The 26,072-nt window shown below is 54.4% G+C and overlaps 1 protein-coding gene across 1 annotated transcript in view; it reads right to left on the bottom strand.

Annotated features, from left to right (window-relative positions):
• DOCK4 (dedicator of cytokinesis 4) overlaps nt 1-26,072 on the bottom strand; it is a 90,231-nt gene that overhangs the window by 48,263 nt on the left and 15,896 nt on the right. The window contains 16 exon segments of the mRNA XM_023751001.1: nt 991-1,183; nt 1,761-1,931; nt 3,216-3,297; nt 3,386-3,486; nt 3,652-3,735; nt 3,921-4,018; nt 5,405-5,561; nt 6,760-6,866; nt 8,771-8,933; nt 9,661-9,785; nt 11,943-12,068; nt 20,270-20,358; nt 20,779-20,911; nt 21,645-21,705; nt 23,050-23,131; nt 24,470-24,621. Of these exon segments, the coding sequence (XP_023606769.1) occupies nt 991-1,183; nt 1,761-1,931; nt 3,216-3,297; nt 3,386-3,486; nt 3,652-3,735; nt 3,921-4,018; nt 5,405-5,561; nt 6,760-6,866; nt 8,771-8,933; nt 9,661-9,785; nt 11,943-12,068; nt 20,270-20,358; nt 20,779-20,911; nt 21,645-21,705; nt 23,050-23,131; nt 24,470-24,621 (1,924 nt within the window).

The raw sequence follows: 26,072 nt of genomic DNA, 5'->3' as shown, positions 1-26,072 counted from the left end.
TAAAAATGGATACTTAGACTCTGTGCTGATCAAAGAAATTAAACTTGTTAGAAACCTACAAGGAAAATTCCAGGCCCACGTGGCTTCTATGAATCCTATGAAGCATTTTATAGAAGAAACCGTAACAAGTCTGTGTGAATTCTCCCAGTAAACCAAGCAAACAGGGACCACACGGACTCACTGAAGGAGGCAAGCATCGCCGAGGCCCACATCGGCCAACGACATCACAAGATTTAAAAAACCACAGATGGGTACCTCCCTCAACACAGAGGCAAACCTCCGTGTAAAATGTCACCAACACCCATGCAGGTTGATACATATCTCACTATGATTAAACGAGTCTATCCTGAGGATTTAAGGCCAAACCCTCCAATGGTGCAATTCACAACACTAACAGCGGATGCAGAGAAACCAGGCAAGATCAGCATCGGCTGGTGATAAAAAAGGCCAGGAAGCGAAGGACGGAAGGCTCTTCCGTCAGGTGAACAGTGAAGGGCATTAGTGAAGTGCCCGCCTCCAGCAAACACAACGCTGCACAGCAGAGCTGTCTCCTTAAGGCCACAGACAAGGCGAGGGCGGCCACGTCCGCCTGTCGGTGCAGCACTGTCCTGGTCCCCAGCCAGGTAGTGAGGTGTCTCACGGGAAAAGGCGTATGTGACTTTCTTCCTAATACACATCAGAGGGCGCAAACCAAGGACTCAGGGCGGGAGGGAGCCTTCCTCAGCGCCCGCACAAACACACAGGCCTCACAGGACGAGGAAGCGCACCTACACCCACCCAGGGACCAGTCCCTCACCAGCAGGGCTTCCCTTCCTTCCAGAAACAGGGTTGAGTAGCCACACGCCTGTGCCTGGCTCCTCAACAGGTTTATCCCGCCACCCGGGCACAAGGTTGTGGAGAAGGAGGTTGGCGTCTCCCATCTGGACGGCGTCGCTGCCCCGCGGCCACGGAGGCGAGGCGGGCGTGGGAGCTGCCCTGCGGGACGCCCACCTGGGTTGGTGTAGAGCTGGCTCTCCACGGTCTGGCCAATGCACTGCAGCTTCACCGCCTGCAGCGTCTCGTCCACGTGCAGGAGGGTGGGCAGGCTGCCCAGCGTGTCCTGCACCAGGTTGGCCACTTCCCGGACGTCGAAGAGCTTCAGCAGCTCCGAGTACACGGCAGGGAAGGAGCTCAGGAACACGGCCTTCAAGAGAGAAACGCAGGTCAACTCCCGGCATGCTCTCAGCAACGAGCTGGGAGACATCAGGGCGGCCCGGCCCCATGGCTCAGGGGTTGATTGAGTGTCAACCTGTGAACCAGGAGGTCACAGTTCAATTCCCAGTCAGGGCACATGCCCGGGTTGTGGTCTCGATCCCCAGTGTGGGGGGTGCAGGAGGCAGCCAATCAATGATTCTCTCTCATCACTGATGCTTCTATCTCCCTCTCCCTCTTCTTTCCTCTCTGAAATTAATAAAAATGTATTTATTTGTTTGGTTGATTGGTTGGTTAATCCTCACCCAAGGGTATTTTTCCATCGATTTTTAGAGAGAGTGGAGGAGAAAGGGACAGAGAGAAACATCGATGTGAGAGAAACGCATCGATTGGTTGCCTCCTGCAAGTGCCCCGACCAGGGTCCAGGTCGAGGAGCAGCCTGCAATGGAGATAGCTGCCCTTGACCAGAGTCGAAGCCGGGACCCTTTGGTCTGCAGGCCGACGCTCTATCCACTGAGCCACACTGGCCAGGGCAATGAAAAATATATGTAAAAAGAAAAGCAACGCACCTGGGACTGAGAGAGCGGCCCGGCCCCTTTGCTCTCCTGCGAGAGGAAGAAGCGCACGGACAGGAGCAGCTCGCGGATGCAGCAGCGGAACTCCTCCTCGTGCTGCCCGCCCGTGGCCAGTGAGAACAGCCGGCGCGACTGCACTATGTACTTGAAGATGTACTCCTGGGCCTGCAGCACAACGGCGACACGGTGACCCTCAGTGAGCGCAACGGCACTGACACACAAGGACAGGCAGGGAGCCGGGACAGCAACAGGGTTAGGCTTCAAATCCCCGATTTAAACGCAAAGGACCGGGAGGTTCTGAGCAGCACGTGTATGTGGGAGAAGAGTCCCTTTTCTCTGAGGCCTAATGAGGGAAGACGTCTAGATCACTTAACATTTCTCTGCGTGGCTGCCAGAGGGGAGGGAGCAGGGGGGCCGGGGGAGAGGGGAAGGGAGTGAGAAGTATAAGCTGGCAGTGACAGAACAGTCACAGGGAGGTGACGCACAGCAGAGGGAGGACAGTCGTTAATACTGTCATAGCGACATGATGTTGTCATACGGTGTCAGGTGGTCCTAGACTCATGGGGGGCCTCATCCCTTCGTAAGTTACACACATGTCTACCCGCCATACTGTGCACCTGACACTAGTATAATACTGAATGTCCGCTATCATTGAACAATTTTTTTTTAATTTTAAATACATCAATATAAAAATTCTATGTAATTCTTCAGAGGCAAAAACAAAATATTTTAATCCTCAGAGATTTTTAAATTAACAAAAGAAGTCTGTTCTCGAAAGTTAATTTTGCTTTGCTAGTGTATACTCTTGCCACTTAGTATCTTCCCTTCAAGCAGACCCAGTGATCCACGTATCCGAATATTAAGGGCCTACTTGTCTACCTTCCTCCACCGACACCGCATAGGGCGGTGCCCACAGCCGGCGTCGGAAGACGGCCGGTAGTTCCTGGGCCATCCCCTTAAGAAGCTGTGTTCTCTTTGGACATGTGTGCAAGTGAGGTCTCAGCATCTCCACATGCACCTGAGCACGCGGCCCCGGGAGGTGGACAATGTTAAAGTAGGAGACCCGGTAAAACCTGTTTCCCTTCCGTGGTCCCTGCTAAGCACCCATTCTCTCAGCGAATGTCAGGAGAATCGCTCCCAGATGGTGATAAAAGCCAGAACAGGGAACGGCCAAGCGTGACCGCCCACCTGCGGTCCTCGCACAAACCCCCTAGTGCCAGCCCAGACCCCAGGGGTTCAGGCGCCCAGAGGAGGAAGGTGCATCCCGAGCGGGTGCCGTGGGCAAGCCTGGGGGGGTCCCTTCCAGTGTCCCCAGCTCTGCAGCGGCCGGGGTGCGAGTCAGATCCTTGGGGTGCAGTGAGCGCCACCCCCACCCCTGTCTGCGTGGAGGGGCCTGTTCCCCGAGGCATCGCCACGCCCGGCGCCCTGAGAGGCCTCGTCTGAGGTTACCTTCAGCACCTCCTGGATGTGCTCCTGCCGCTCCGCCTCCGTGATCCGGTCCACGTACCACTTGAGCACCTTGATGAGGTCCCTAAAGTGCGGGGGAAACGGGCGGGAGGGTCTGCTTAGAAAAGCGCCCACAACGCGGTGCTAAAGCGACGCCAGGAGGAAGGGCTCACCTGTACGCCAGGGCCCCGGCAAAGTGGCTCTCGATGTACGTGTCCATCACCGGCTTGAAGTGATGGAATTTGCTGTCTTGCAGCAAATTTATGATGTGAACCTAAGAAGAAAACGGAGCTTTAGGAAACCACAGGCAAGCCCGGCCGTTTTGTAATTTTTAAGCGAATCCTCACGCTCTCAAGTGTCCATTTCCAGAACGGCCTTAGGCGAGTCCAGAGGGACAGGCGACACTGTTAAGATGTGATGAAAGGGAATGCAAACTCACCAGAGAATCAAACACTTTTGACCCATACTTTTGGGAATTTTCATCTAAAATCCCGAACAAGGTGTCCAGGGTGTCTTGCAGAAACTGTTAGGGAGAGAAGAAGAAAATCCCCCCATCAAATGGGAGCTGTCCTTCCCCTCTGACCAGCCCCATCCCGACGGCCCCGTGAGGGGCAGGGACCAACCCCCACCCCGAGGGCCCCTCGAGGGACAGGGACCAGCGACCAGCCCCACCCCGAGGGCCCCGAGAGGGACAGGGACCGCGTGTACCTTGACGATCTCGGAGCCGTCGATCTCTTTCAACTTGGAGAGGCAGCCTGGGATCTTGTCGGGGTGAGTTCTCCACTTCAGAAGGTCAAGCATGTCGCCTTCGAACAGAACAGAAATTCATGTCTCACCCGAGAGCACGGGTCCCAGGCTGTGGCTGTCTGTCTGCGCCCCGCTGGGCTGAGAACCCAAGGCAGCCAGCCACGCCAGGCTCGGCCCCGCTGTGTTCCCAGCACCCACAACCCCAGGGCGGGAGACTGGCCCCCCAACATGCTCCAGGTTTGGTAAATGCTTGATAGTCCACACAGCGCTCTGCCCATGCGGCCTTATTTAGGGAACATCACGACCCACTGACGGATAAAGTCTGGGCAACGTGGCATCTCTTAACCTGGGGCTAAGAGCCTTCCATCAAGGTCCCCCAAAATAGAGGATGCCGCTGATTGTAAAAAGCACATCTCCAGAGATACTCTGGAAGGGGAGAAACCGAAACGAAGATAAGCCTGAGAGAACCATGTCCCCGGCCCTGCGTATAGAAACAGACAGTGGCCCGGGGAACCCAGAGGTGTCTGCTAAGGGGTCCGTGTTGACAGGACACATTTTGCCTGATGCCCACGAGGAGACATCTCTCGGAGGCGCCGCCCTGCACCTCCGAGAGACCGGCAGCTCTGAGCCCTGCCCAGGCACAGTGCTTCACCAGGCGCGATGCCTCCCTGCGAGTGGCTCTCCTCAACACCAGGCCCCCAACTCATTCACATGGACTTCGGGGTGCGTGCCAGACGCGTCATGCGGCGACGAGGAAGAACCCCGGCGTGTCTGACTCCCCGCATCACAGACGTGGCTTTCAGGACGGTTCGCCCAGCAGATCACCCTGCTTCATTAATCATCGCTTCCTAAACGCCCTGCCACACACAGGAACCTACACCCCAAAGCCGTCCCCACCTAGTTAAACACCAACCGGCTTACACCACAGCCTGCAACTGCCGCGTCTATGGAGCCAGAAACCAGGGAGAGGAAGGTGGTGGTGTTCTTTCTCTCACTTGATTCTCTCTCTTTTTTTAAATATATTTTTATGTGATTTCAGAGAGGAAGGGAGAGAGAGAAACATGAGAGAGACTCACTGATTGGCTGCCTCAAACAGGTGCCCTGACCGGGAATAGAACCGGGACCTCCTGCTTCATAGGTCAGTGCTCAACCACTGAGCCACACTGGTCCGGCTTATTCTCATTTTTTAAGCAGGCGGTTTTGAGGGTTGACTGGAAAGCTGTGTACGTGAGCTCCAATCTTGGGTCATTATGAGGCCCTCACGTGACATGCATTGTACAGACCCGGGTCAGGACGGTCCCGTTTTCCTGGGCATCTCCCCCCCCCCCCATCCCCCCACCCCCCGCCCCAGAGGGGTCGTGCTCCTCCAGGGTCTGAACTGCCGGCTGGTGACCGACGATGCCCACCAAACCCCAGCCCTGCACCCCGAGAGGGTGGGACGCTACCGTTCTGGGTGAGTTTCGTGGAACAGAGGAACGACGTGATCCAAAAAGACTCCTTTGTGGTCTTGGGGGCGAGGCTGCTAGTCCCAAGGAGCAGGCCCTTGGAGAAGGGGAGCTTGAGGTAGCGGGTAGGGTCCTGAAGGCTCGTGTTTTCTTCGCACTGTTCAAAAACAGAAAGAAAGGAGGCCTCCTGAGAATTACAGTTTCCGGCTCTCGTGTTTATGACCCGGGAGACGCTCCAAACAGAATCACGAGTAGATCTGGCTTTGGAGTGGAATGCGGCAGAGGTGTGTAAGAGGAACGAGGCTCGGGTTCGGACCGGGACCGGCGGGGGTGGAACCCCAGCTCTGACACTTCCCACACGAGGGGCTGCCCCACGCCCCTTACCCCGTGGGACCTCCCTGCCCGTCTCGAAGCCCCTGGTGTGGTCGTGAGGAGCAGAACAGAGGGAGCCGTGCACTGCGCCTGGCTGGTGGGCAGCACAGAATTTTGGAAAAAATGCTCAAGTTCTTCCAACAGCTCAGCTGAGGCAGCTTTGAAACAACTCCTTCCTTTGAGGACGGGCGACCGGAGAGGACGGTATTTCAGGGGAACCTGACAGTCCCATCCCTGAGGGGGATCTCTCCCTCCCAGAAAACGCCGCTAACAAAGGTAAGAAGAACTGCAGATCTAAACACAGACAGCTTCACATTCCTGATGTAACTCTCTCTTCAGGCAAGGGTGGTCATTCCGGGCTAAAACCAGCGGGAACAGGACAGAGGAAATGGACATCCGTGATGCCCATGGAGCAGCCCTCAATCCTCCTCCTGCGAGAGGCCGAGGGCCCTGGGCGTGGGGGACGGGCTGTCATCACACCCACGTGGGCGTGCCGAGGGCGACACCCCCTCTACAGCGCCGCCCACAGACGCTGCCCATCTGTCTCACAGCCTGTCCGTCCTAGTTCTCGGAGGCTTCCGGCATGCTCCTAACTCACCACGCACCACCGGGGTTCTTTTCTACATGTTTTTATTGATGTCAGAGAGGAAGGGAGAGGGAAAGGGAGATAGAAAATCTACGAGAGAGAATCATTGATCGGCTGCCTCCTGCCTGCCCCCTACTGGGGATCGAGCCTGCAACCCGGGCATGTGCCTGACCGGGAATCACACCAGTGACCTCTTGGTGCAACCACTGAGCCACACCAGCCAGGCTGAGCTAGCTAATCTTAAAGAACATAGAAACGACACTGCATAGAGTTGATAGACGTTTTTGTCACCCCAGGAAAACCCAGTTACACCCCTAAGCCGGATGGTGGTGCCACGTGGACCCCTGGCATCTTGGGGGACACGGGACCTGCCACCGCCAGCCCCCGCTCGCGTTACCTTGTGCACGATGAGCTCGTGCGTGCCGTCTGGGAGCGTCCTGCCATCCTCCTGCATCAGGGGGATGAAGGAGAAGCCAAACAGCTTCTTCTCGCCCTTCTCCTTGGCTGTGGGGAAAACAAAGATGGCGACGACTTACCGGCTCACGTCAGCACCTGCCGACACAAGGCTCAGAGACACAGGCTGCGGAGAAGCCGCTGATCGAGTCATCCAGCCACGGAGCTCTGTCGGCAGCGGCCCCTCCAGCCCCATCCCCATCCCTGCCCCTTCGGCAGCAATTTCCACTCCTTGACTAACTTGCTCATTATCTGAAATGACGGGTATTCTTCTTTCATTTGTGTATCGCCCCTTTCTTATCACATCCCACCCCCCACTTGGGGATGTAAGCTCCACGGAGGGCAGGTTCCTTCTCTGCTTTGTTTTATTCTAAGCTTGGTGTCTCCAAGAGTGAGTGGCAAGACCACAGGAGCTTCTCAAGAAACACATGTGACTGCACGCATGACCTAACGCATGTGAAATGCAGTGTTTCTCTTGCTACTCACGGAAAGGGGTCTCGAGCCCGGCCAGTGTGGCTCAGTGGTTGAGCATCAACCTATAAACCAGGAGATCACAGTTTGATTCCTGGTCAGGGCACATGCCCGGGCTGCCGCCTCCTGGGGACCTGCCAGGCACGCTGGGAACAGCGGGAAGGCGGTGGACGGCGGCAGGACTCGCTGCATCGGGTCTGGAAGCTGGAAGTAGGGCCATGGTTTTCAGGTGCCTGACTGAGAACTGCAACAGCTGAGGGGCCGAGGACCAACAGCAACGAGTGTGGATAAGGAAACTGAGATCACAGACGGGAGGTGCGCGGCCTAGACCTCCCGATTCCCGCCGCCACCTTCCTCCGAAACCTGGAGCAAGCTTTCAGGGAGCCTGTGTGTTCAACTCCACTCTCCGTCTGCACTTAACTATTTTAGTTTTTTATTGATTGATTTTAGAGAGAAGGAAAAGGGAGAGAGAGAGAGAAACACCGATGTGTTGCTCCATTATTCATGCATTCACTGGTTGATTTTTGTATGTGCCCTGACTGGGAATCAAACCCACAACGTTGGTGTATGGACACGGCGCTCTAACCAAGGAGCCACCCGCCAGGGCCTCCTCCTGCCTGGCGATAGGCAGGGAGGCGTCCCAGGGCCTGGTGGCTGCTCCTCCCCACACAGGCCGCACGTGGAGGCTGACACGGGATGGGAAAGCCCAGCTTGGAGGTGAGACCTGAGGGGGAGTTAGACACGGTGACCTTGACGGTCAGACACGAGGCTTCAGGAAAAGTCCCTCCCTCACAGCTGCTTCTGCATTTAACCCCCGAGAGGACCCCACACAGAGACCCGCTGTCCTGCCTGCTGGCTCTGGCCCCCGCACGAGGCCGTCCCTGAAAACGGAATGATCACACAGGATTTTCTTTTTTAATCATTCATTTCAGCTCCAGAGTGAAGCTGGGCAAATGTCAATATTCTTTACAAAGTAAGCAAAAGTCATGATCATTCCCCATCTTTGCCTCAGTTGATCACTGGCACCTGACAGACACATCTGCTCGATCCCCTCTGGAAAGTGTCTCTTCACTTAGCCCCCGACTCTCCTCCCGCCTCACTGGCTACTCCTTCCTAAGCTCAGCCGTGCCTCCCTCCCCTCTCCCAAGATCTCCCTCCGTGGGATCATCCTCAGACTCTCCTTTGCTCTCTAGATGGACTCCTTAGAAACCTGCCCAGCCTCGCGGCTCTGGAATCACCCACATGCTAGTGGCCCGTGGGAGCCGGCTGTCCTGGGCACGAGGCCCACGGAGCACGAGGCCCACGGAGCACGAGGCCCACGGAGCACCCCGCTCCCCAAGGGCAAGTCGGTGACATACCGTTGGCGGTTCAAAGTGGCCACAGTGGGAGGATCTACCCCACATCAACCATTAAACACTGCACTCCGGGGCGCCCTCACCCCTCATCCACACAACACTCGGCCGAGCCGAGCCAGGGCCACTCACTGGAGCAATGCCGGAACTCGAAGCGGATGTGCGCGCCCCGGAACTTGTCCACGGGGATGGGCAGCTTCAGCAGCTCGGCCCAGCGCGGGCTGTTGTTGTGGTACAGCACGAAGGAGTGGTACTCGCTGGCCGGGGGCTCCCCGGAGCCGAAGGAGATGAAGTCCTGACGGAGAAAAGGGGTGATGAAAGGCAGCGCCCTGGAGATGGCTGTGAAAGCAGCCGGGCGCTCGCTTCGGGGATCTGCCTGCTCCCCACACACACTCGGGTCCTGGGGCTGGCTCCGCTGCGCCTGCTTCACTCCGAGGCTGGTCTCCCAGGCTCCGTGCACGGGTGGGGCTCGGGGATGTGTGCGAGGCGGGCACTGGCACGGCCCGGGTGAAGGTCGAGTGCACGGCAGAGAGCTTGCCCTCTGCAGTGAAAGCCGTGCTGTGCCCCCGGGAAGCTCACACAGAGCACCCTTCCGCAGAGAACCCGGGCCGTCTCCCCAGCTCCTCACACCCGTCTCCACGCCTCCCTTTGGTCAAAATGAAAATACACAGGACGAAAGGTGTGATTTTTTGTTTGTTTTTACCAATGGCCAATTGGAAGTATTTGTCTCCAAAACCATGACAGATGAAAAGGAAAAATACGAAATGGCTTTAAAATACTGTATTTACAGAATAACGGCTAGGAGGAGATTGTAGACACGGTTAATTCAACAATTAAACTGTAAAAGCCTGTTAGCTTTCCGACGTTCCTTTCTGAACGGCATTTTAATGATTTAAAACATCCCCGGGGATAGAGAAGAAAGGGAAGATGGAAAATACTGCAAGTCAGAAATGAACGGATCTCGCTCCGGACGAGCCCAAAGCGATGGCCTGGGACTGTCTCGCCCAGAACCACTACCTTACCTTCAGGGTCTGGCCGCCGCTCTCCACGATGAACATCGTCACCTCCACGTTCCTGGCCACGCTCTTGCCTCCTTTCTCAAACTCTCCCCTCTCTACGGTGATGTACAAGTCGTTCCTCATCTCACCTGCGGGGGGGGGGGGGGGGGGGGGAATTAAAGCCGTTTTACATCTGCTCGGGAGGGAAATGAAGGACTCTACGGAGGAAAGCTCCGTTCATCAAGCGCAGGGTTCCACACACATCTTCTATTTATTCTTTTACGAAAGGTCGCCCACCCTCCCTGCCAGTCTCCACGCCCGTCAGGCCGCCTCTGCAGGCCGCATTCTCAACAACGAGCGTGTGTGTCCAGGAGGCGCCCCTGGGGTTGAGGTGAAAGGCGCTGTCCGATGTCCCCATATCCCAGTATTTCCCTCCTGGCATCTATGAGGTGCGACGACAGAAGGACAGCCCCGCGGGGCGGCTCCCAGAAGCCAGTCTGACACTCGGGCGCCGGCACGCAGCCCAGAAGCAACACCCAAAGGGAAGAGGATGGCAGGCCCGCGAGGACAGTTACAGGGCACGTCTTTCCCAGAATTCCTGGACACGGTGACCTCACAGCCGCCAGGAGACTTGGCTTGGGAGAGACGGGAGCGAGCCTGACTCCACAGCAAGTTCCTGTCCATCATGAGAGCCGGACCCAAGCGCCTGAGCAGGCACGTCCCAGAGAGTGACTCAGGCCACAGAGTGTCTGTCACGTGGCCTCACATTTTCCACGGCTCACCGATCCTGCCCAGAGACCCGCAGCTGGCGGCCTTCTCCGCTGACATGTGTTTTTTAGATCAGATCTGCCCATCCCGTTGCTTCCCGGTGGGATGACACTTGTCCTTTTTTGTTAAAGAGGAAATACCAGGTATTTATAGCTCAGAAGGAACAAGTAGTGGGATTGCCCGGCACCAAGGTCCCCGTTCTGTGCACAGCGTCTTTCGACCACATGCACGGGATGCGGGGCCGGGCCCTGCGCAGGGTCAGGTCGGGAGACTCCAGCTGTTCTCCTGGCCTCTGGGGGTGATTCCCCCCGGGAGGCCACAGGACGCTGCACACCGTGCCTGGGCCTCTCAGAGCAACTGCCCCTCACGCTGTGACACGTGGGTTTTGACTGTGACTGAGACGACCTGCTTTCTACAAACCCTGTGGGCTCCTGCAGCCTCTTCATCTGCTCTTCCTACCTTTTTCTTGGTGGTGGAGGGGGCTGTGGAGCTTGAGAAAATACTACCGCTTGGCATTTGCTTTAAGAGTGTGAATCTCGTCTGGCTGGTTCGGCCCAGTGGATAGAGCGTCAGCCTGTGGACCGAAGGGTCCCAGGTTCCATTTCGGTCAAGGGCACGTGCCTGGGTTTTGGGCTCGATCCCCAGTAGGGGGCGTGGAGGAAGCAGCCAATCAATGATTCTCTCTCATCATTGATGTTTCTCTCTCTCTCTCTCCCTCTCCCTTCCTCTCTGAAATCAATAAAAATATATTTTATAAAAAAAGAGTGTGAATCTCCTTTTCCCCCTCATTTTTAAAATAATTTAAGTGTAGCCGGTTACAATATTATACGGGTTACATTAGTTTCAAGTGCACAACATAGCGATTTGACATTTTTGACACCTTGCAATGTGACCACCCCACTAAAAGGAGCACGAACGCCCTTCTCCCCATCTCCAGCACCGAGAAACACTTTTTGGAGTGTGTTTCGGCTGCACACACACACACACACACACACACACACACACACACGTATCTCTGGTGACAAATCCTCCAAGAAAGGCTAAATGTTGCTCAATAACTTCTCTAAACCTACAGGGCTTCCTCTCAGCAACGTCACTGACACTTCCCACCCGAGGGGGACATTCTCTGGACACGACCTCAATGTTCCCTCCGATCACAGTCAGATGACACGCGGCCACGCCTCCCAGGCCACCTGTCCTCACATCATCCAAGTGTAGGTACTATTAAAACACGGCTGCTTCTTAGCACACCCAGCAGGTCCCCAAGTCAGGTCATCTCGTTATAAGACGGATGAGATGCGGCAGAAACTGAACTCCTGTTTCTCTCCATTAGTTCGCCTGCGGGGAAACTGGCTTCATTCTGCGTCCTTTCGCCTAAAGTCACAGACCTGCCGACGACAGTCAGTGAGGGCTTGCTGTGCCTCCTCTCATTCACCAGCATCGCCCACCTGAACGCTTCGAAATCTGAAAACTGTCTCCAGGGTCGAACACAGACACAATCCGTCCATTTCATCACGTGGGCAGCTCCAGCCACTTACCCGGCATGATGATGTTGGAGAAGCCCAGCTTCCTGGTGATGGACACGCCGTGAGAAAACACCGACGGGTACTCCCTGCGGATCTGCTCGAGGTCTCCGTGCAGCAGCTGCAGGGACACGGCCAAGCCTGGAACAGACGAGGGCGCGGGGTCACAGGCCGGGGCCAGACACCCAAGTGCTCCCCAAGCCCAAACCAAGGCACCAGGGTTCATTGATTGGTTTTTATTGATGTCAGAGAGGAAGGGAGAGGGAGAGGGAGACAGAAACATCAATGACGAGAATCATCCATTGACTGCCTCCTGCACACCCCCTACTGGGGATCGAGCCTAAAACCAGGGCATGTGCCTTGACAGGAGATCAAACCCTGACCTCCTGGTTCAGTGGTCGGCAAACTCACTAATCAACAGAGCCAAATATCAACAGTACTTCTTCAAAATAGACTCGCCCAGGCCAAAAACCGACTTCTGCGCGTGGGCCACGAAGTTTCAATCACACTGTGCGTGCACGCCCGCACGTGGTTATTTTGTGGAAGAGCCACACTCAAGGGGCCAAAGAGCCGCATGTGGCTCACGAGCCAGTTTGCCAACCACTGTCCTGGTTCATAGGTCGACGCTCAACCACTGAGACACACCGGCCGGGCAAGGTAGCAGTGTTTTAAACTAAGGGTCACTATTTAGACAAAAGCACCAGAATCCATAGGATGATTTCTAGGGCAGACTTTCCAGCCTGAATCCTGAGTGTTCCCACATGGAAGGAAGTTCATAGCGATGGAAAACCCGTAAGCAGGACCCTGAGAAGGGAGGTCTGACTCCTGGCCCCAGCTTCTCTCCCAGCACCCGGAGGAAACACTCATTCCACGTGTCAGCCATCCCGCCCCATCACGGCTTAGGGCACCACCATGCCATCTACACACACAGACATAAGAGTGGCGGCGATCACGCTGAAATGAAGAGAGAAGCAGGACGATTTACATACATCCGGCGGGGCTCTCCCTCTCGCCCTCCCTCTGCTGAAGGATTCAACAAATAACAGCAGAAGCAGGGCTTCCTGTTGGTTTGTGTGCTTTTCAATAGAGTAGTTCAAACATCAAGGGCATTTGTTTACAGGAAAGCATGAGGCTCAGAGAGGAGCCTTTCCCTGTCCAGATCCGACCTAGAGGAGGCCTGGCGACCTGAGGGGCGGAGCGGACAGGAGGCCAGGCCTCCTGGGCGTGGACCTAAGATCACGCTGTGTCAGAGTTGCTGGGGGAATTGAATGAACTCCGGCAGGTCCTTCACCTGCCTCGTCGCCCCATTTGAGTTGGGTGACTAGCACATCTGTCCATCTGTCCTCTGAAAGTCGCAGGGGCTGGACAATGGTAGGAAAATGGTCCAGATGATCTGCCGGCGACAGCAGGGTTCCCGTGGAAACCCAGAGGCGGGGGAACGAAGACTCGCTCACGTGTTACAATCCCTCCGTCCCAGGAGCGGTTTCTCCCTGACGCACACTCTCCCATGACCTCCCCACTCATCACTGGTGTCTCTACTCTCCTCCACTTCTGTCCTTTTGCCTTCAGAATACTCACCCGCACCGTCCCCATCGCCCCTGGGGATGCTGGCATCTGGGGAAGGCAGACCAGTGTGCGCCCGACACTTACATAGTGACAGCCACTCCCACAGGACATGCCCACGGCCTGGCGCTCTGAGCCACGCGTCCAGGCAGAGGGTCCGGTGGACTGGACAGCGGTCTGAGGTCCTGTGAGTTCCTGCAAGTGAAGGTCCCTTTCCCAGGACTTCTCATCACAGGCTCTGCCCAGGACACTGGGAGCATGATGAGGTATATGTGAGGCAAGGAGAGAGAAGAACCAACTGATAATGAAAAGAGCAACCACCAAGAGATCACGCTACTCGGGGCAGGGGCTGGAGGAAAGAAACGTGACAGGATTCATATTCTGCTACTTTGGAGCCAAAATTCATGTAACCATCAGTGGTTTTTTTTCTTTAATGTAAGCAGAATACTTTACAGAGGATAAGGCAATGAGAGAAGAAACGCAGCCAGAGCCCATGTGAATGCTGAAGAAAACTGAAGATGGGAAACAGAGAAAACGTATGTTCTAGGGAAAGACAGACATGGAAGCATGAACAGTGAAACACATCCATGTTCTAGCCAGCCAGAGCCATAGAGATGAGGGTGCAGGGGATAGAGAGGCCCGTGTGGGAGACAGACCCAGAGGAGCCAGCGGGGCACAGAGGAGCCAGTCAGGCACGCGGGAGGCGAGGAGAAGGTGACAGGAGGATGCAGACATCACCGGGGGGAAGAGGAAAGCCATGGAGCCGAGCGGCCCTAAAATTCGACAAGGTATGTTAGCTTCACCCCGAAGGTTTGGGAAGATGTGTGTCATGATCTCATTTGTCCAGCCGAGTGACACGAGTGTGGAGGAGAGGAGAAGGCACTGCCTGTTGAAGTGACCCAGTTCCTCCGGAATAAGGAACTCACGGGGAGTCAGGGACTGGGAAGGCCAGCCGGACCGAGGGCTCGCCCACACGTACCTGGCTCTTCCCAAATCCTCAACTCCGTTTCCGTTAAAGCAGACAAAACACGCACGACAATATCCAGGTGATGTATTCAGCCCTGTACACCTGAAACCTACATCATTCTACTAACCATGTCACCCCAATAAATTCAGTGAAAACTAAGGAAAGCGCACAGGCACACGGACTATGGGCAGAATGGGGCAGTGTGGAACAGGAATGTTCAGATAAGGGGGAAATGTTACTGACTGAGGACATTTGAAAGTTCAGGGAGGATTTTTTGATAAACCTGGGATTTCCAACAACATAAGCTGAAGAATTAGGTGAAAACTTTAATTTCACAAAACAGGTCCATCGGGTTTTACAATCCCCTTTTTTTCTGGCCCAAAATAGAATTGCTAAGGGGGGAACGGTCCCCTTTACCAGAAGAAACACTCATTAAACTGAGCTTTTTAACAATCAGCCTCGATGTTTAGGACCCAACTGCCAGTGCCTGAGCTCTGATTTTAATGAAAGGCTCGGTCACCAATTAGTCTAAAGTGTGTAACAAACAGCATGGTCTTTGGGACGAAGCTCGGCTCCTGAGGCAGCACAGGAGGGAAGGCGTGGGGCTGTTACACCGCAGGGGTCCAGAGCCGGTGGCTCTCATTCCACGGGAAGTGAGGCCAACTCGCTCTGTGAGGGGCATCCTTTGAAATTCATGAGATTCTGCACTTTCACATAAAAAAACGGCAAGCACAGCATGATTCATAAGTCGCTGGCGAAATTAATTTCCGACTAGATCAGCCATTTTGCCACCAATGAACTAAATGACACAGAGCTGGGAATAGCGACAGAAATGCAAAAAGTGAGAAACGGTCATAAATACACTGACCACGTGTTATGGTTAGGCGTGCAGTGTACAGAGCACATGACACAGCTCCCGTGGCCATGTGACCGTGCTGTCCACATCCGCGAGATGCCTGGCTGCGCCCAGGCCCGTCCCTGCCTGGGGTGGGGGTGGGTGGGAGAAGGGAGCCCCGGCCTCTCCGCCACCTTTCCCAGGAATTCAGCCACGCAGCGCTGAGCGATGACCAAGGTTGGCGGGCTTCACCTGCTGGGGAGGCCGCACCCCTGACTGACAGCTGAGGGGAGAAGAGCTCCAGCTCTTGGCCACACCCACCTGGAGCAGAATTCCCATCATGCTGAGCGGGGGCCGGTGGGAGGGGGAAGCGGATTGTGGCACAAGGGCCACCAACTCTCTCTGTTCTTATCAAGATTCAGTTGTAATTCTTGCCCGGCCGGCCTGGCTCGCTGGTTGAGTGCTGCCCTATGAACCAGAAGGCCGTGGTTCGATTCCCGGGCAGGGCACATGCCCGGGGTGCAGGCTCGGTCCCTGGCTGGGGTGCATACAGGAGGCAGCCAACTGATGTTCTTTTTTCACGTCTTTGTTTCTCTCCCTCTCCCTTCTTCTCTCTCTAAAAATCAATAAAGACATTTTTTTATTACAAAATAAAGTGAATAACATATATGTTATTTGAGTCCAACTCCTGGCCGGAGAGAACGCTGGGGGCTGCATCCTGGCTGCGGGAAGCAGGGAGCCCGGGCTCAGGTGTGGGGTTTCCATGGGAGGTCAGGGCAGGGTCTCTGATCAGGACGTCTGGTCGGGGTGCTGCTGAGGGAGCCGGCGCCGCTGGGAAGGGACTCCGTGGAGCCACAGCCAGAAGCACTGGGCAGAGCCGAGTGCAGGCGTGAGCCAGGCTCATGAAGAGACAGGAGGGGTCAGCCCAGGTGGCCGATGGAGCAGTGTGGTCCTTACATGATGGGGTGAGCAGAGTACAGGGGAGTCACGCCTGACACCTGAGGATGGAGAATGTGTGTATGTATGTGTGATATGCGTGTATGTGTGATTGGTACATACATGTGTATATACAACTCTTAAAGATTATAACAATTCAGTAACATTAAATGGCTATACAGAGAGAGAATATACATATATACACAAAAACTACTTTAAAAACCCTCTATATTTATATATATGCAAAGGATGAATACATACGTGTGTATATATATGTGTACACACACAAAAACACACAGAGAGAAGGATAAAACAAATATAGTACAATGTTCGCCGTTGAGAAATCAGAAATTCTTTGCACTATTCTTGCAACATTTCTGCAAGTCAAATTAACTAAAAACAAAGACTAAAAGAGCATAGTTTCATAATCAGAAAACCCCAAAGGTGAGCCAAAAGGTCACACGCTACACGTCTAGCCGATAGGTGGCGCCAACAAGTACCACTTCCAACGGTCAGAAAGCGGTTTCTAAAGGCATCGATGTTCCGGACTCCAGCAGGGATACAGAATCACACGGTTCAGTCACAGTGACTGACACTGGCATGTGAGGCGAGGTTGCTCAAACCGCCCGCCCCCCCCACACACACACACACAACAGTCCAAGTCTCCCCAAAGCCTGCTCTCAGCTCAGACAACTAAACACACCACAGCTCCGTGCAAGGAGTGAAAGTGCCCTCCTGGTCAGAGCCCACGCGCCTCCCTCTGCCCTCCTGGGGGGGGGTGGGGGGGAGTTGCTGGCAGGATGGCCTCCACGCACATCCTCTCTCTAATGCAAGAGAAGGCTGGGCACGGACCGAACTCGCACACGTGGTCTCCGCCCGTAGTGAGAGAGGCGTGCAAAGTGCAGGAAACCGGGTTGCATAACCACGGAGACAAGAGGGAGAGATTCCGAAGTTTCTCTCAGGACACCCTGAACCAGAGCCAGAGATTCTGACAGACTGATTTCCAGTCACAGGGCTGGCGCTGCCTCCCTCCGCATTCCTACAATTCCCCGCGCACGGCCACCCCAGGTGACGCTCACAACAACCATCTGCTCACGAAGCCTAAACCAGGGTCACCCTCGCAGATATTTTTAGTTTCAAATTCTTACCAGAGTACTCCTGGATTTTTTAAAAATCTATTTTAATTGATTTCAGAGAGGAAGAGAGAGATAGAAACATCAATGATGAGAGAGAATCATGGATCAGCTGCCTCCTGCATGCCCCCTACTGTGGATTGAGTCTGAAACCCGGGCATGTGCCCGACTGGGACTCGAACCATGACCTCCTGGTTCATAGGTCGACGCTCAACCACTGAGCCACACCGGCCAGGCAGTATTTTGGATTTCCCACAGGGCAGAGCTTAGGAAATCTGAAGTTACTCAACTTAACTAAATCTGATCGAAGAAATATACTAATTCAATGGTTTTTTATTTTGGTCTTTAAGAGTTAAGAGGGCCACTAGCAATTACCTCCCAGTTTCTAAACACAAGGAAGACGGTGGTTAATGTACCTTTGCAACTTGAATCTCAGGTTTAGAGGGAGAAACCAGTTAACTCGACGAGTCCCTTTACGTATGAAACACGCCGGATTACAACTGCGAGAGGGAGGAGGGCGTCAGCGAAGCGTAAAGGAAATTAAGTGGTAGAACTTTCTTTTAAAACTCATTTCCAGTTACTCTTTTTCTTCTGTTTTTAGCACCGACGACCAAAGAACAGCAGGGGAAACGCCGTAGGAAAGCACTGCTTTGCTGAGTGGATGCAATTCTCTTGAAAGCGTCTGACTGCTCCGTTTCTTTTCAATCAACAATTCCACGTCCAAGGAGAAAACAGCGGAAGACAACACATCCCACCGCGGGCGGGGGGCGGGGGGGGGGGGGGCTGAACATTAGGCACCCCACTTCCCACTTCAATTCTGTGTGGGCTGCACCCCCACTTCTTTTAAGAAACTCATTAGAGAGCCTCCCTTTCAGTAATGAAGCCCAGCGGCTCGCACACACCTCGCTGACGGCTATTCCTACAACCTCCCGTCGTCCAGGGGACACAGGACAAGCCCCCGCCGAGACGGACGGGCAGAAACACAAGTGGAAGCAGCAATGGGCTTAGTCTTGTCTTTTTCAAAATGGACAGGGGCTGGGTTCCGCCAAAGGGGGAGACACCCTTGACCCAGGACCCTCCGGGACTAGGGTTTCTCTCCCTCTTTCCAGGGTGCCATCCGTGGTTGTCACTGTAGTGCGATGGCTCTAAGCAGAACAGGAACCTCTCGGGAATGAAGAGGTGGGAAGCTCACCTCTGGTCTCACCCGGGATTCCGGCAAGAATAAGCGGCGGTCGGTCAGTAAAACAGACTAAGTACCGCCCAGCCGGTGTGGCTCAGTGGTTGAGTGTCAACCTATGAACCAGGAGGTCACGGTTCGATTCCCGGTCAGGGCACAGGCCTGGGTTTCAAACTCAATCCCCAGTAGGGGGCGTGAAGGAGGCAGCTGATCCATGATTCTCTCATCATGGATGTTTCTCTCTCTCTCCCTCTCCCTTCCTCTCTGAAATCAATGAAAATATTAAAAAAACAAAAAAACAGACTAAGCACCGGGAGGAACCGCCCAGGAAAGAGACCATGCCCCTTCCTTCCTGGAGTCCCTGCTGTTGTCACCCAGTCTCTACGCACACACACGACCTCACGCGGTGTCCGTCCCCTCCTGGTCCTGTAGGGAGCCTGCCCGCGGCCCAGAGCACACCTCACCTCTTGTGGATTTTGTGGGAGTGTCAGACTCTGGGTGAGTCACACAAACCCAGGTCCCTCCCCGCCTCCTGGGAGAGGGAGGAGAAAGCTGACCGCATCGCAGCCGAGCACGGCCGGGCGGGGAGCTCGGGGGACGGATGGCTCCGGCCGCACTGACCCCTGAGTTCCCGTTGCAGCTGCTATTTCTCTGGGGGTCTGTCTGGCCCAGCACGGCGGGCGCGGGCGTGGGTGCGAGAAGAGGGGGTCTGAATGAAATGCTGGCTCTTCTGATCGCCAGGCAAGTTGGATATAACACAAACACCCCTGTTCGGTCTTTACAACAATGCATTCGGCCCAATACCAGCTGGCTTCATTGGAGGCCCCTTCATTTCAAAGAAAGCTCACAACGGCATAGGGGTTTTTTGTTTTGTCGGTTTTGTGTGTGTGTGTGTGTGTTTTTTTTGTTTTGTCGGGGTTTTTTGTGGGGTTTTTTGTTTTGTCGGTTTTGTGTGTGTGTGTGTGTTTGTGTGTGTGTGTTGTGTGTTTTTTGCTTCAACACGGGTGTGAAAGGGGGTAGGGAGCTAACAACAGTCCCCAAGCTTTTGTCTGCTGACCAGGCTTCAGGGCATGGCTGCCTGCGCGGCATCATGGCGATGCAGTCTAGTCTACAGTGTGTGACTGGGACGAGGCTGTGGACCCGTGGTATGTAGCTCACCATGCAGTGCCACGTGCCAGGTCCCTCTGAACGAGATGCACACGTTACCTACACGGCACGGCGGCCAACATGGCTCTCCCACGCCGCGTCCGCCCTGGGCCGCGTGCGCTCCGAGTAGATGACGCTGCCACAGCCCCGGTAGGGAAGCTGCTGTTCCCGCCCTCCCCCAGCTCACGGTGCATCCGGCCTCTCCCCACAAGGGCCAGGAGCCAGTGCATTCGCCATCTGATTTTCAGGAATCAGTCACAACGCAGAGGCCAAGGCTGGGTGCTCTTAGCAAAGGCAGGAGCTCTGTTCGCTTCAAGCCCGAAAGGACACTTTAGAGAGAGTATAGTGCACGCCTCCCGTCACAACACAAGATGCCTCTCGGAGGGGATGCTGGCTGCGCAATTTTAAAGTTAGGGAGCAAATAGAGAGAGAAACAGGGCAGACCATTTCCTTCTGATGCAGACAAATCAACGCGAGCACCTGAAATGAGGGGTCTCGGGAGAGCCAGCCAGCCCCCCACACTCACCGCCTGGAACCAGCCCCCCACACTCACCCACCTGGAGCCAGTCAGCCCCCCACACTCACCCGCGTTGGAGCCGGTCAGGTTGTAGCGCGCGTTCAGCTTCTTGATGATGTTCTCGTGGATCTGGTGCCACTCGCTCTCCGTGTTGCACCTGGGACATGGCCTCTGTCAGCGTGGGGGCCGTGAGCTGCAGCGGTGACGTCCAGCCCGCAGCTCTGTCCTCACCACCCAGTGCTCGCCCTCCTGCCTCCCTGCAGCTCCCGCAACCTCCTCAGCCCGGCCTGCACCCTCTTACAATCCGGGACCACTGGCTCCTAACCGCTCACCTGCCTGCCTGATTGCCCCTAACCTCTCGCCTGCCTGCCTGATTGCCCCTAACCTCTTGCCTGCCTGCCTGATCACTCCTAACTGCTCACCTGCCTGCCTGATTGCCCCTAACAGCCTCTGCCTTGGCCCCCGCTGCCTCGACTTCTGGATGGTCTTTACACAAGTAATCAAGGTAAAGCGAGGTCCTTCGGCGGACCCCAGTAGGCCCTGGTTCCCGCGCCCACCCCCGCGGGCAGCCTCTCACATGTACACTTTCAGGATGAGGTCGTCCTTGGTCTCCCCGGTCAGCAGGTCAGCGATGCTGAGGACCGCGCAGCCGAAGGGGCGCCGGTACTGCACGCTGCAGGCGTTCTTCTTCTCTCCCGCCCCCATCCGACCTGCCAACAGGAAGCAGACATGGCCAGGAAGTCATGGATCTGGGCCTCACGAGGCACACACACCATCATCATGTCATTGGCCACGGGAAGGACACAGGTTTGGGGCGACAGGAGATGCCCCTTCAGCCCAGGACCCTCCCCCGCAACGACCTAGCCGTGACCTCGATCATCGAGGAAACGTGAGGACCGAGCTGGTCCCACACGGGAAGCCTCCTCCCCAAGGTCCCGCGAAGGCGCCAGGAGGCCCGGGTCCGAAAGGCAGGGAAGTGCCTCTGCCAGGACATGTGCCTGCTTGTGGATTCAATCCCCGGCCCCAGTTGGGGTGCAGGCAGGAGGCAACTGATCCATGTGTCTCTCTCACATCCATGCCTCTCTCTCTCTCCTCTTCCCTCCTGCCTTCCACTCTCTTAAAAAAAACAATGGAAAAAGTATCCTCACTCCTCGAGTGAGGATAAAAAAAAAGATGAACACAAAATTGTTGAATCAAATGGTCAGGGAGCCCCATGAAACAAAAAGAAACAGCAAACTCCACGAGGACTTGTGGCGAGAAGACTGTGCCGGGTGAGCGGCCTGCGCGGGAGTGGGGAGGCCGGGGAGCAAGCCCCCGTTCTGGGATTCTCGGGCGCAGCTCCGGCTCCGACGTCTTCCTGATTCAGGCAGCGGGCAAGTCACAAGGACAGAGGCCTCGCCGCACGCCTTCCCCGTGTGCTCCCCCCGACAGGGCCACACCTACCGATCCGGATGATGTGCACCGTGATGTAGATGTCCCTTCGCAGCTCGCCGCTGCTCAGATCCTGCCAAAAACAAAGCCCAGTTATCGTAGAACTCGTCCGTGACAGGGGAGCCGTGAAAGGGCCCAGCACATTATTCCTGCAAATAACAGACGAAACGGAGCTGCCACACGACCCAGCAACTCCACTTCTGGGTATTTATCGAAGAAAATAAAAACGCTAATTTAAAACGAGACGTGCACCCCTGTGCTCCCTGCAGGATCAGCAGTGAGAACCAGGATGTGGAAGCAGCCTCGATGTCGTGTATAGATGGGCACAGAGGGAGGACGTGGCTCACGTACACAGTGGAAAGTGGTCAGCACGAGAAAGAGGGAAACCTCGCCAGCAACAACACAGACGGACCCGGAGTGTATGACGTTGAGTGAAATACTAGTAAGTCAGAGAAAAACACACACTGCGTGGCCTCACGTATATGTGGGATCTAAACGAAGAAGAACAATTAATAAACAAACGAAGCAGAAACAGACCCACAGAGACAGAGAAGAAGCTGATGGCTGTCAATGGGGAGGGGGTGGGGAGATGGAAATAAAAAACAAACCAACAATAACTAGCTCACAAGACAACCAGTGCCCACACACACAGAAAGCTTTAAAGTTTTTTAGAGGGCATCATAAAGAAAGGAGAGTTGTGTTTCATAGCATTATGATGGGTGACTTTTTAAAGATTTACTGAACTTTCTGTAGTACCTTTCTAAATGAAAGTTAGGTGTTTATTTCCTCCCCCCAAAAAATCAACATAGATGTTTTTAATGGTATTTTTGTAGCAGACGCATATAGTTCAAATCCTGCTCTAAAAGTACTACAGTGGCCCGGCTGGTGTGGCTCAATGGTTGAGCGTTAACCTATGGTTTGATTCCCAGTCAGGGCACATGCCCAGTTTGCAGGCTCTCAATCCCCAGTAGGGGGTGTGCAGGAGGCAGCTGATCCATGATTCTCTCTCAGCATTGATGTTTCTCTCTCTCTCTGCTTCTCCCTTCCTCTCTGAAATCAATAAAAAAATATTTTTAAAAAATAAATAAAAATACTATAGTGGACTTGACTGTAGGTTTACTGACGTCACATGATAGTTAAAGGGAAAGCCCGCTCTCATGTCAACCTCTCCCTCACTCATTCTCATATCGAGTCACGTTGCCTATCCAACACCAGGCGAGCTACTGCCTTGCACTCTGCGGGGAGTGTGACCAGCCCAAGGCCCGAGAGGAACGCAGGGGCGACCCTGTCCGAGTCCCGGGCACTCCTGGCCTTTGCGTGTCGTTCACAAAGTTTAAGCCAATCGCCTGCGTTGGCTCACAGGGATCCACGTCCCTCAATAACACACAGCGCCACGGGGAGGACGCGGCCCACTCACCACGAAGAGAGAGCAGTGCCGCTCCGGCTTGTCGGGGGCTTTGGGCAGCCCGTTCCTGTTCAGCCTCAGGAAGAACCGCTCGCTGCGGGAGAGAAGAAGGTTAGCATCGTAAAGGCTGTTTAGTAGCTCGGACGGGGTGCTTTCCCGGGTGCCCCTCAGCCCCAGTCGGGCTCCACACCCGTTAGATCACTCGCGTGACATCGAAGCTTTTCTAGAAAACAGAAGCGCCCCGAGACAACCATCATTGGCTCCACTTCGGACAAAACCGGCGAAGTAGCAACCACAGAGCCGAGAATGTAAACATACACGTGAACAAAATAGACTTAATATTACAGAAGCGTACACTTGGATCTTATATGATTTTATTAAGTGATGCCACCCCCAATTACTTCAACAAAAATTTTAATAAATTGAAAGAAGAAAAGAGGTTTCCATGCCAGTTGCTATCATCTGGAGGAGGCGCAAATGCAGAGTATGGGTGGCTGCTGATTCCAGAGTGCAGGCTGGGCACAGAGTAACTCACCAGCGAGCTTACGGCTATCAGTGCATGAACAATAAGCTTCATGCATATGTCCTAAACCTTTTTTTTTTTTACTAGAAATATTCCAGCATTACTTTGTGTTTGTAAAACAATACATGTGGCCTGGTGTTCCTGAAAACTGTCGATATCTACGTATTTTAATAAGTGCTTTTTAAAGCATGGATTTGTAGGATACAACATATATTCTAAATTTGAATTGGAAAAAACTTAATGTAAACGATGGTGTGTGTTATGCTCAACTTTAAAAAACAAATGTATGGAAAGTTTAAGGCACACAAACACATCCATTATAAGTTCCTACTAAATACTGCAAGCTTGCCTCGAGAGAACCACAACAGGTGAGACTCAAAGCACGGGAAAGAAGAAGAAAGTACATGAACACATATAACTTATGGAAACTGTTCATCAGGCCTCAGCTCCAGAGCTTTAGTGGGAAGGTTTCGGGTACACTGATCATCTCCTGGTATCCTCTGGTCCAGGTGGGATGAGAATAGGGTATTATTCACTGTAAACAGGAAAGCTGCCATGTGCTGACTAATCAGCAAGCAGACTTCGAGCTATTCTATCTTCCCTGAACTATCCACACAAAGTAACCCACACAGCCCCGATATCAAGTCCTATTTTCACGTAAGAATGATTATTACAGTCCTACAGCCCCTCTGCATTTTGCTAGAACTTTCCCATACATCACCCCATCTAGCTTTCAGGGGAACCTCCACATGGTAGGAAGTGTAGAAACCACAGGGTCCTACCAATCAGAAAGTGGGGCTGAGAGAAGAACGCATACCAGGTCATCTGGTCCGCGCCCGCCCAGGACCTGGGTCACCTGGTCCATGCCCGCCCGGGATCCGGGCCCCGGCGGCACCGGGACGCAGTTACCTGATGGGGCGGTTCTCCCTGCTGTCGAAGAGCGAGAAGACGACCTCGAGCTCCTCGCCCAGGTTGGAGCACATGAGGCTCTTCAGCTGCACGAAGAGGTGGTGGCTGCTGGCCTGCGCCGGCGCGTCCTTCTTCCGGTGCCGATGCTCCATCTGAAGGACACCCCACAGACATGGGATCAGCCAGGGGATGGTGGGAGCGACCACCCAGTGAGCTGCGGGGTGACCCTGCTGTCCTGTGTGATGCAGGTGTCCCCAGCCCATGACGGGGTCACCTCCCGACACACTGGTCATAAGAGGAAAATAGCCCAAGTCAAAACTGCACTGATGCCTGGCTGGGTGGTTCAGTGGTTGCGCATCGATCTATGAACCAAAAAGTCACGGTTTGATGCCCAGTCAGGGCACACGCCTGGTTGCGGGCTCCATCCCCAGTGTGGGGCCTGCAGGAGGCAACTGATCAATGGTCCTCTCTCATCATTGATGTTTCTCTCTCTCCCTCTCCCTTCCTCTCTGAAATCAATAAAAATGTATTTTTTAAAAATGCACTAAATACATCTAACCCACCAAACATCACAGCTGAGCCTGGCCCACCTTAAACTGCTCAGAATACATACACTGGCCTACAGTTGGGCCATTATTTTCAGTTTCCTCTCAAGACAAATCACATTCCTCTACTTCTCACCAGAAACAGGAGCACAGATGGGCATGATGGGGCGTGAAAACACGAACACAAAATCCAAAAACAATACAGAACCCTGTGCAGAACAGGTGGTTGGCCCTTGAGATCTGGGGGCCACCACTGCCCAGTGTCACGAAAGCGAACCCTACCACCTACGGGCAGTCCAGGAAAGGTCAAAAGTCAAACCCGGGGCACTGTTTCTACCAAATGCACATTGCTTTTGCACGTGCACACTATAAAGTTGAAAGATCCTAAGTTGAACTTTATAAGCCGGGGACCGTCTGTAATTTTTTTTTTTTTTTTGGCTCTGGATTTGGAATCTAATCAGATGTTAAATTCCAAATTTTCTTCCAACTTCTAAAGTAAGAAACTATCAAGTTGGCAAGCCACGGAGGAATCTTGTTTTTTTAATCATTAATGTTAAAAGGATACCAAGGCACTGAGCCGACTCAAGCCCGCCCTTCAAGGGGTCCGACTGCTTCCTGACCACCGCCCAGGGCGAGAACAAATCATGAGCTGTCCTTAAAAATCGCACTGATGGAAGCTAACCAGAGCAGCGGTGACGTCACATTCCTCACAATGAGAAGTTCTTTTCAAATTGACTAACTTGCAAAATCATGGTAGTTTTCTGGGGCAGGCCGTGGTGAGTGATATTCGATTACCAGAGCACGCGTTTCTAACCTGCTGTGGGCCCTGGGACGCCGACCCGCAAAAGCCAGCGAGGTGTCTGCGGGGGAGAGCGCCTGCGTCCACCTGTCCTTTCTGCCTCAGGACAGCCAGCCGAGGCTCCCCCGGGGGCAGGACCGGCAGTGAGGAGACGGGGGACGGACCATGCACCCCCACTCAGCCATCACCGGGAACTGTCAGAGGCCGAATATCAGCCTGCCCGTGTGAGGGAGGGAGGGAAGAACTAGACCACCTGACC

The sequence above is a fragment of the Myotis lucifugus genome, unplaced genomic scaffold, assembly GCF_000147115.1.
Source record: "Myotis lucifugus unplaced genomic scaffold, Myoluc2.0 scaffold_18, whole genome shotgun sequence".
Classification (NCBI taxonomy): domain Eukaryota; kingdom Metazoa; phylum Chordata; class Mammalia; order Chiroptera; family Vespertilionidae; genus Myotis; species Myotis lucifugus.
This window is presented reverse-complemented; position numbering and strand designations above follow the sequence as displayed.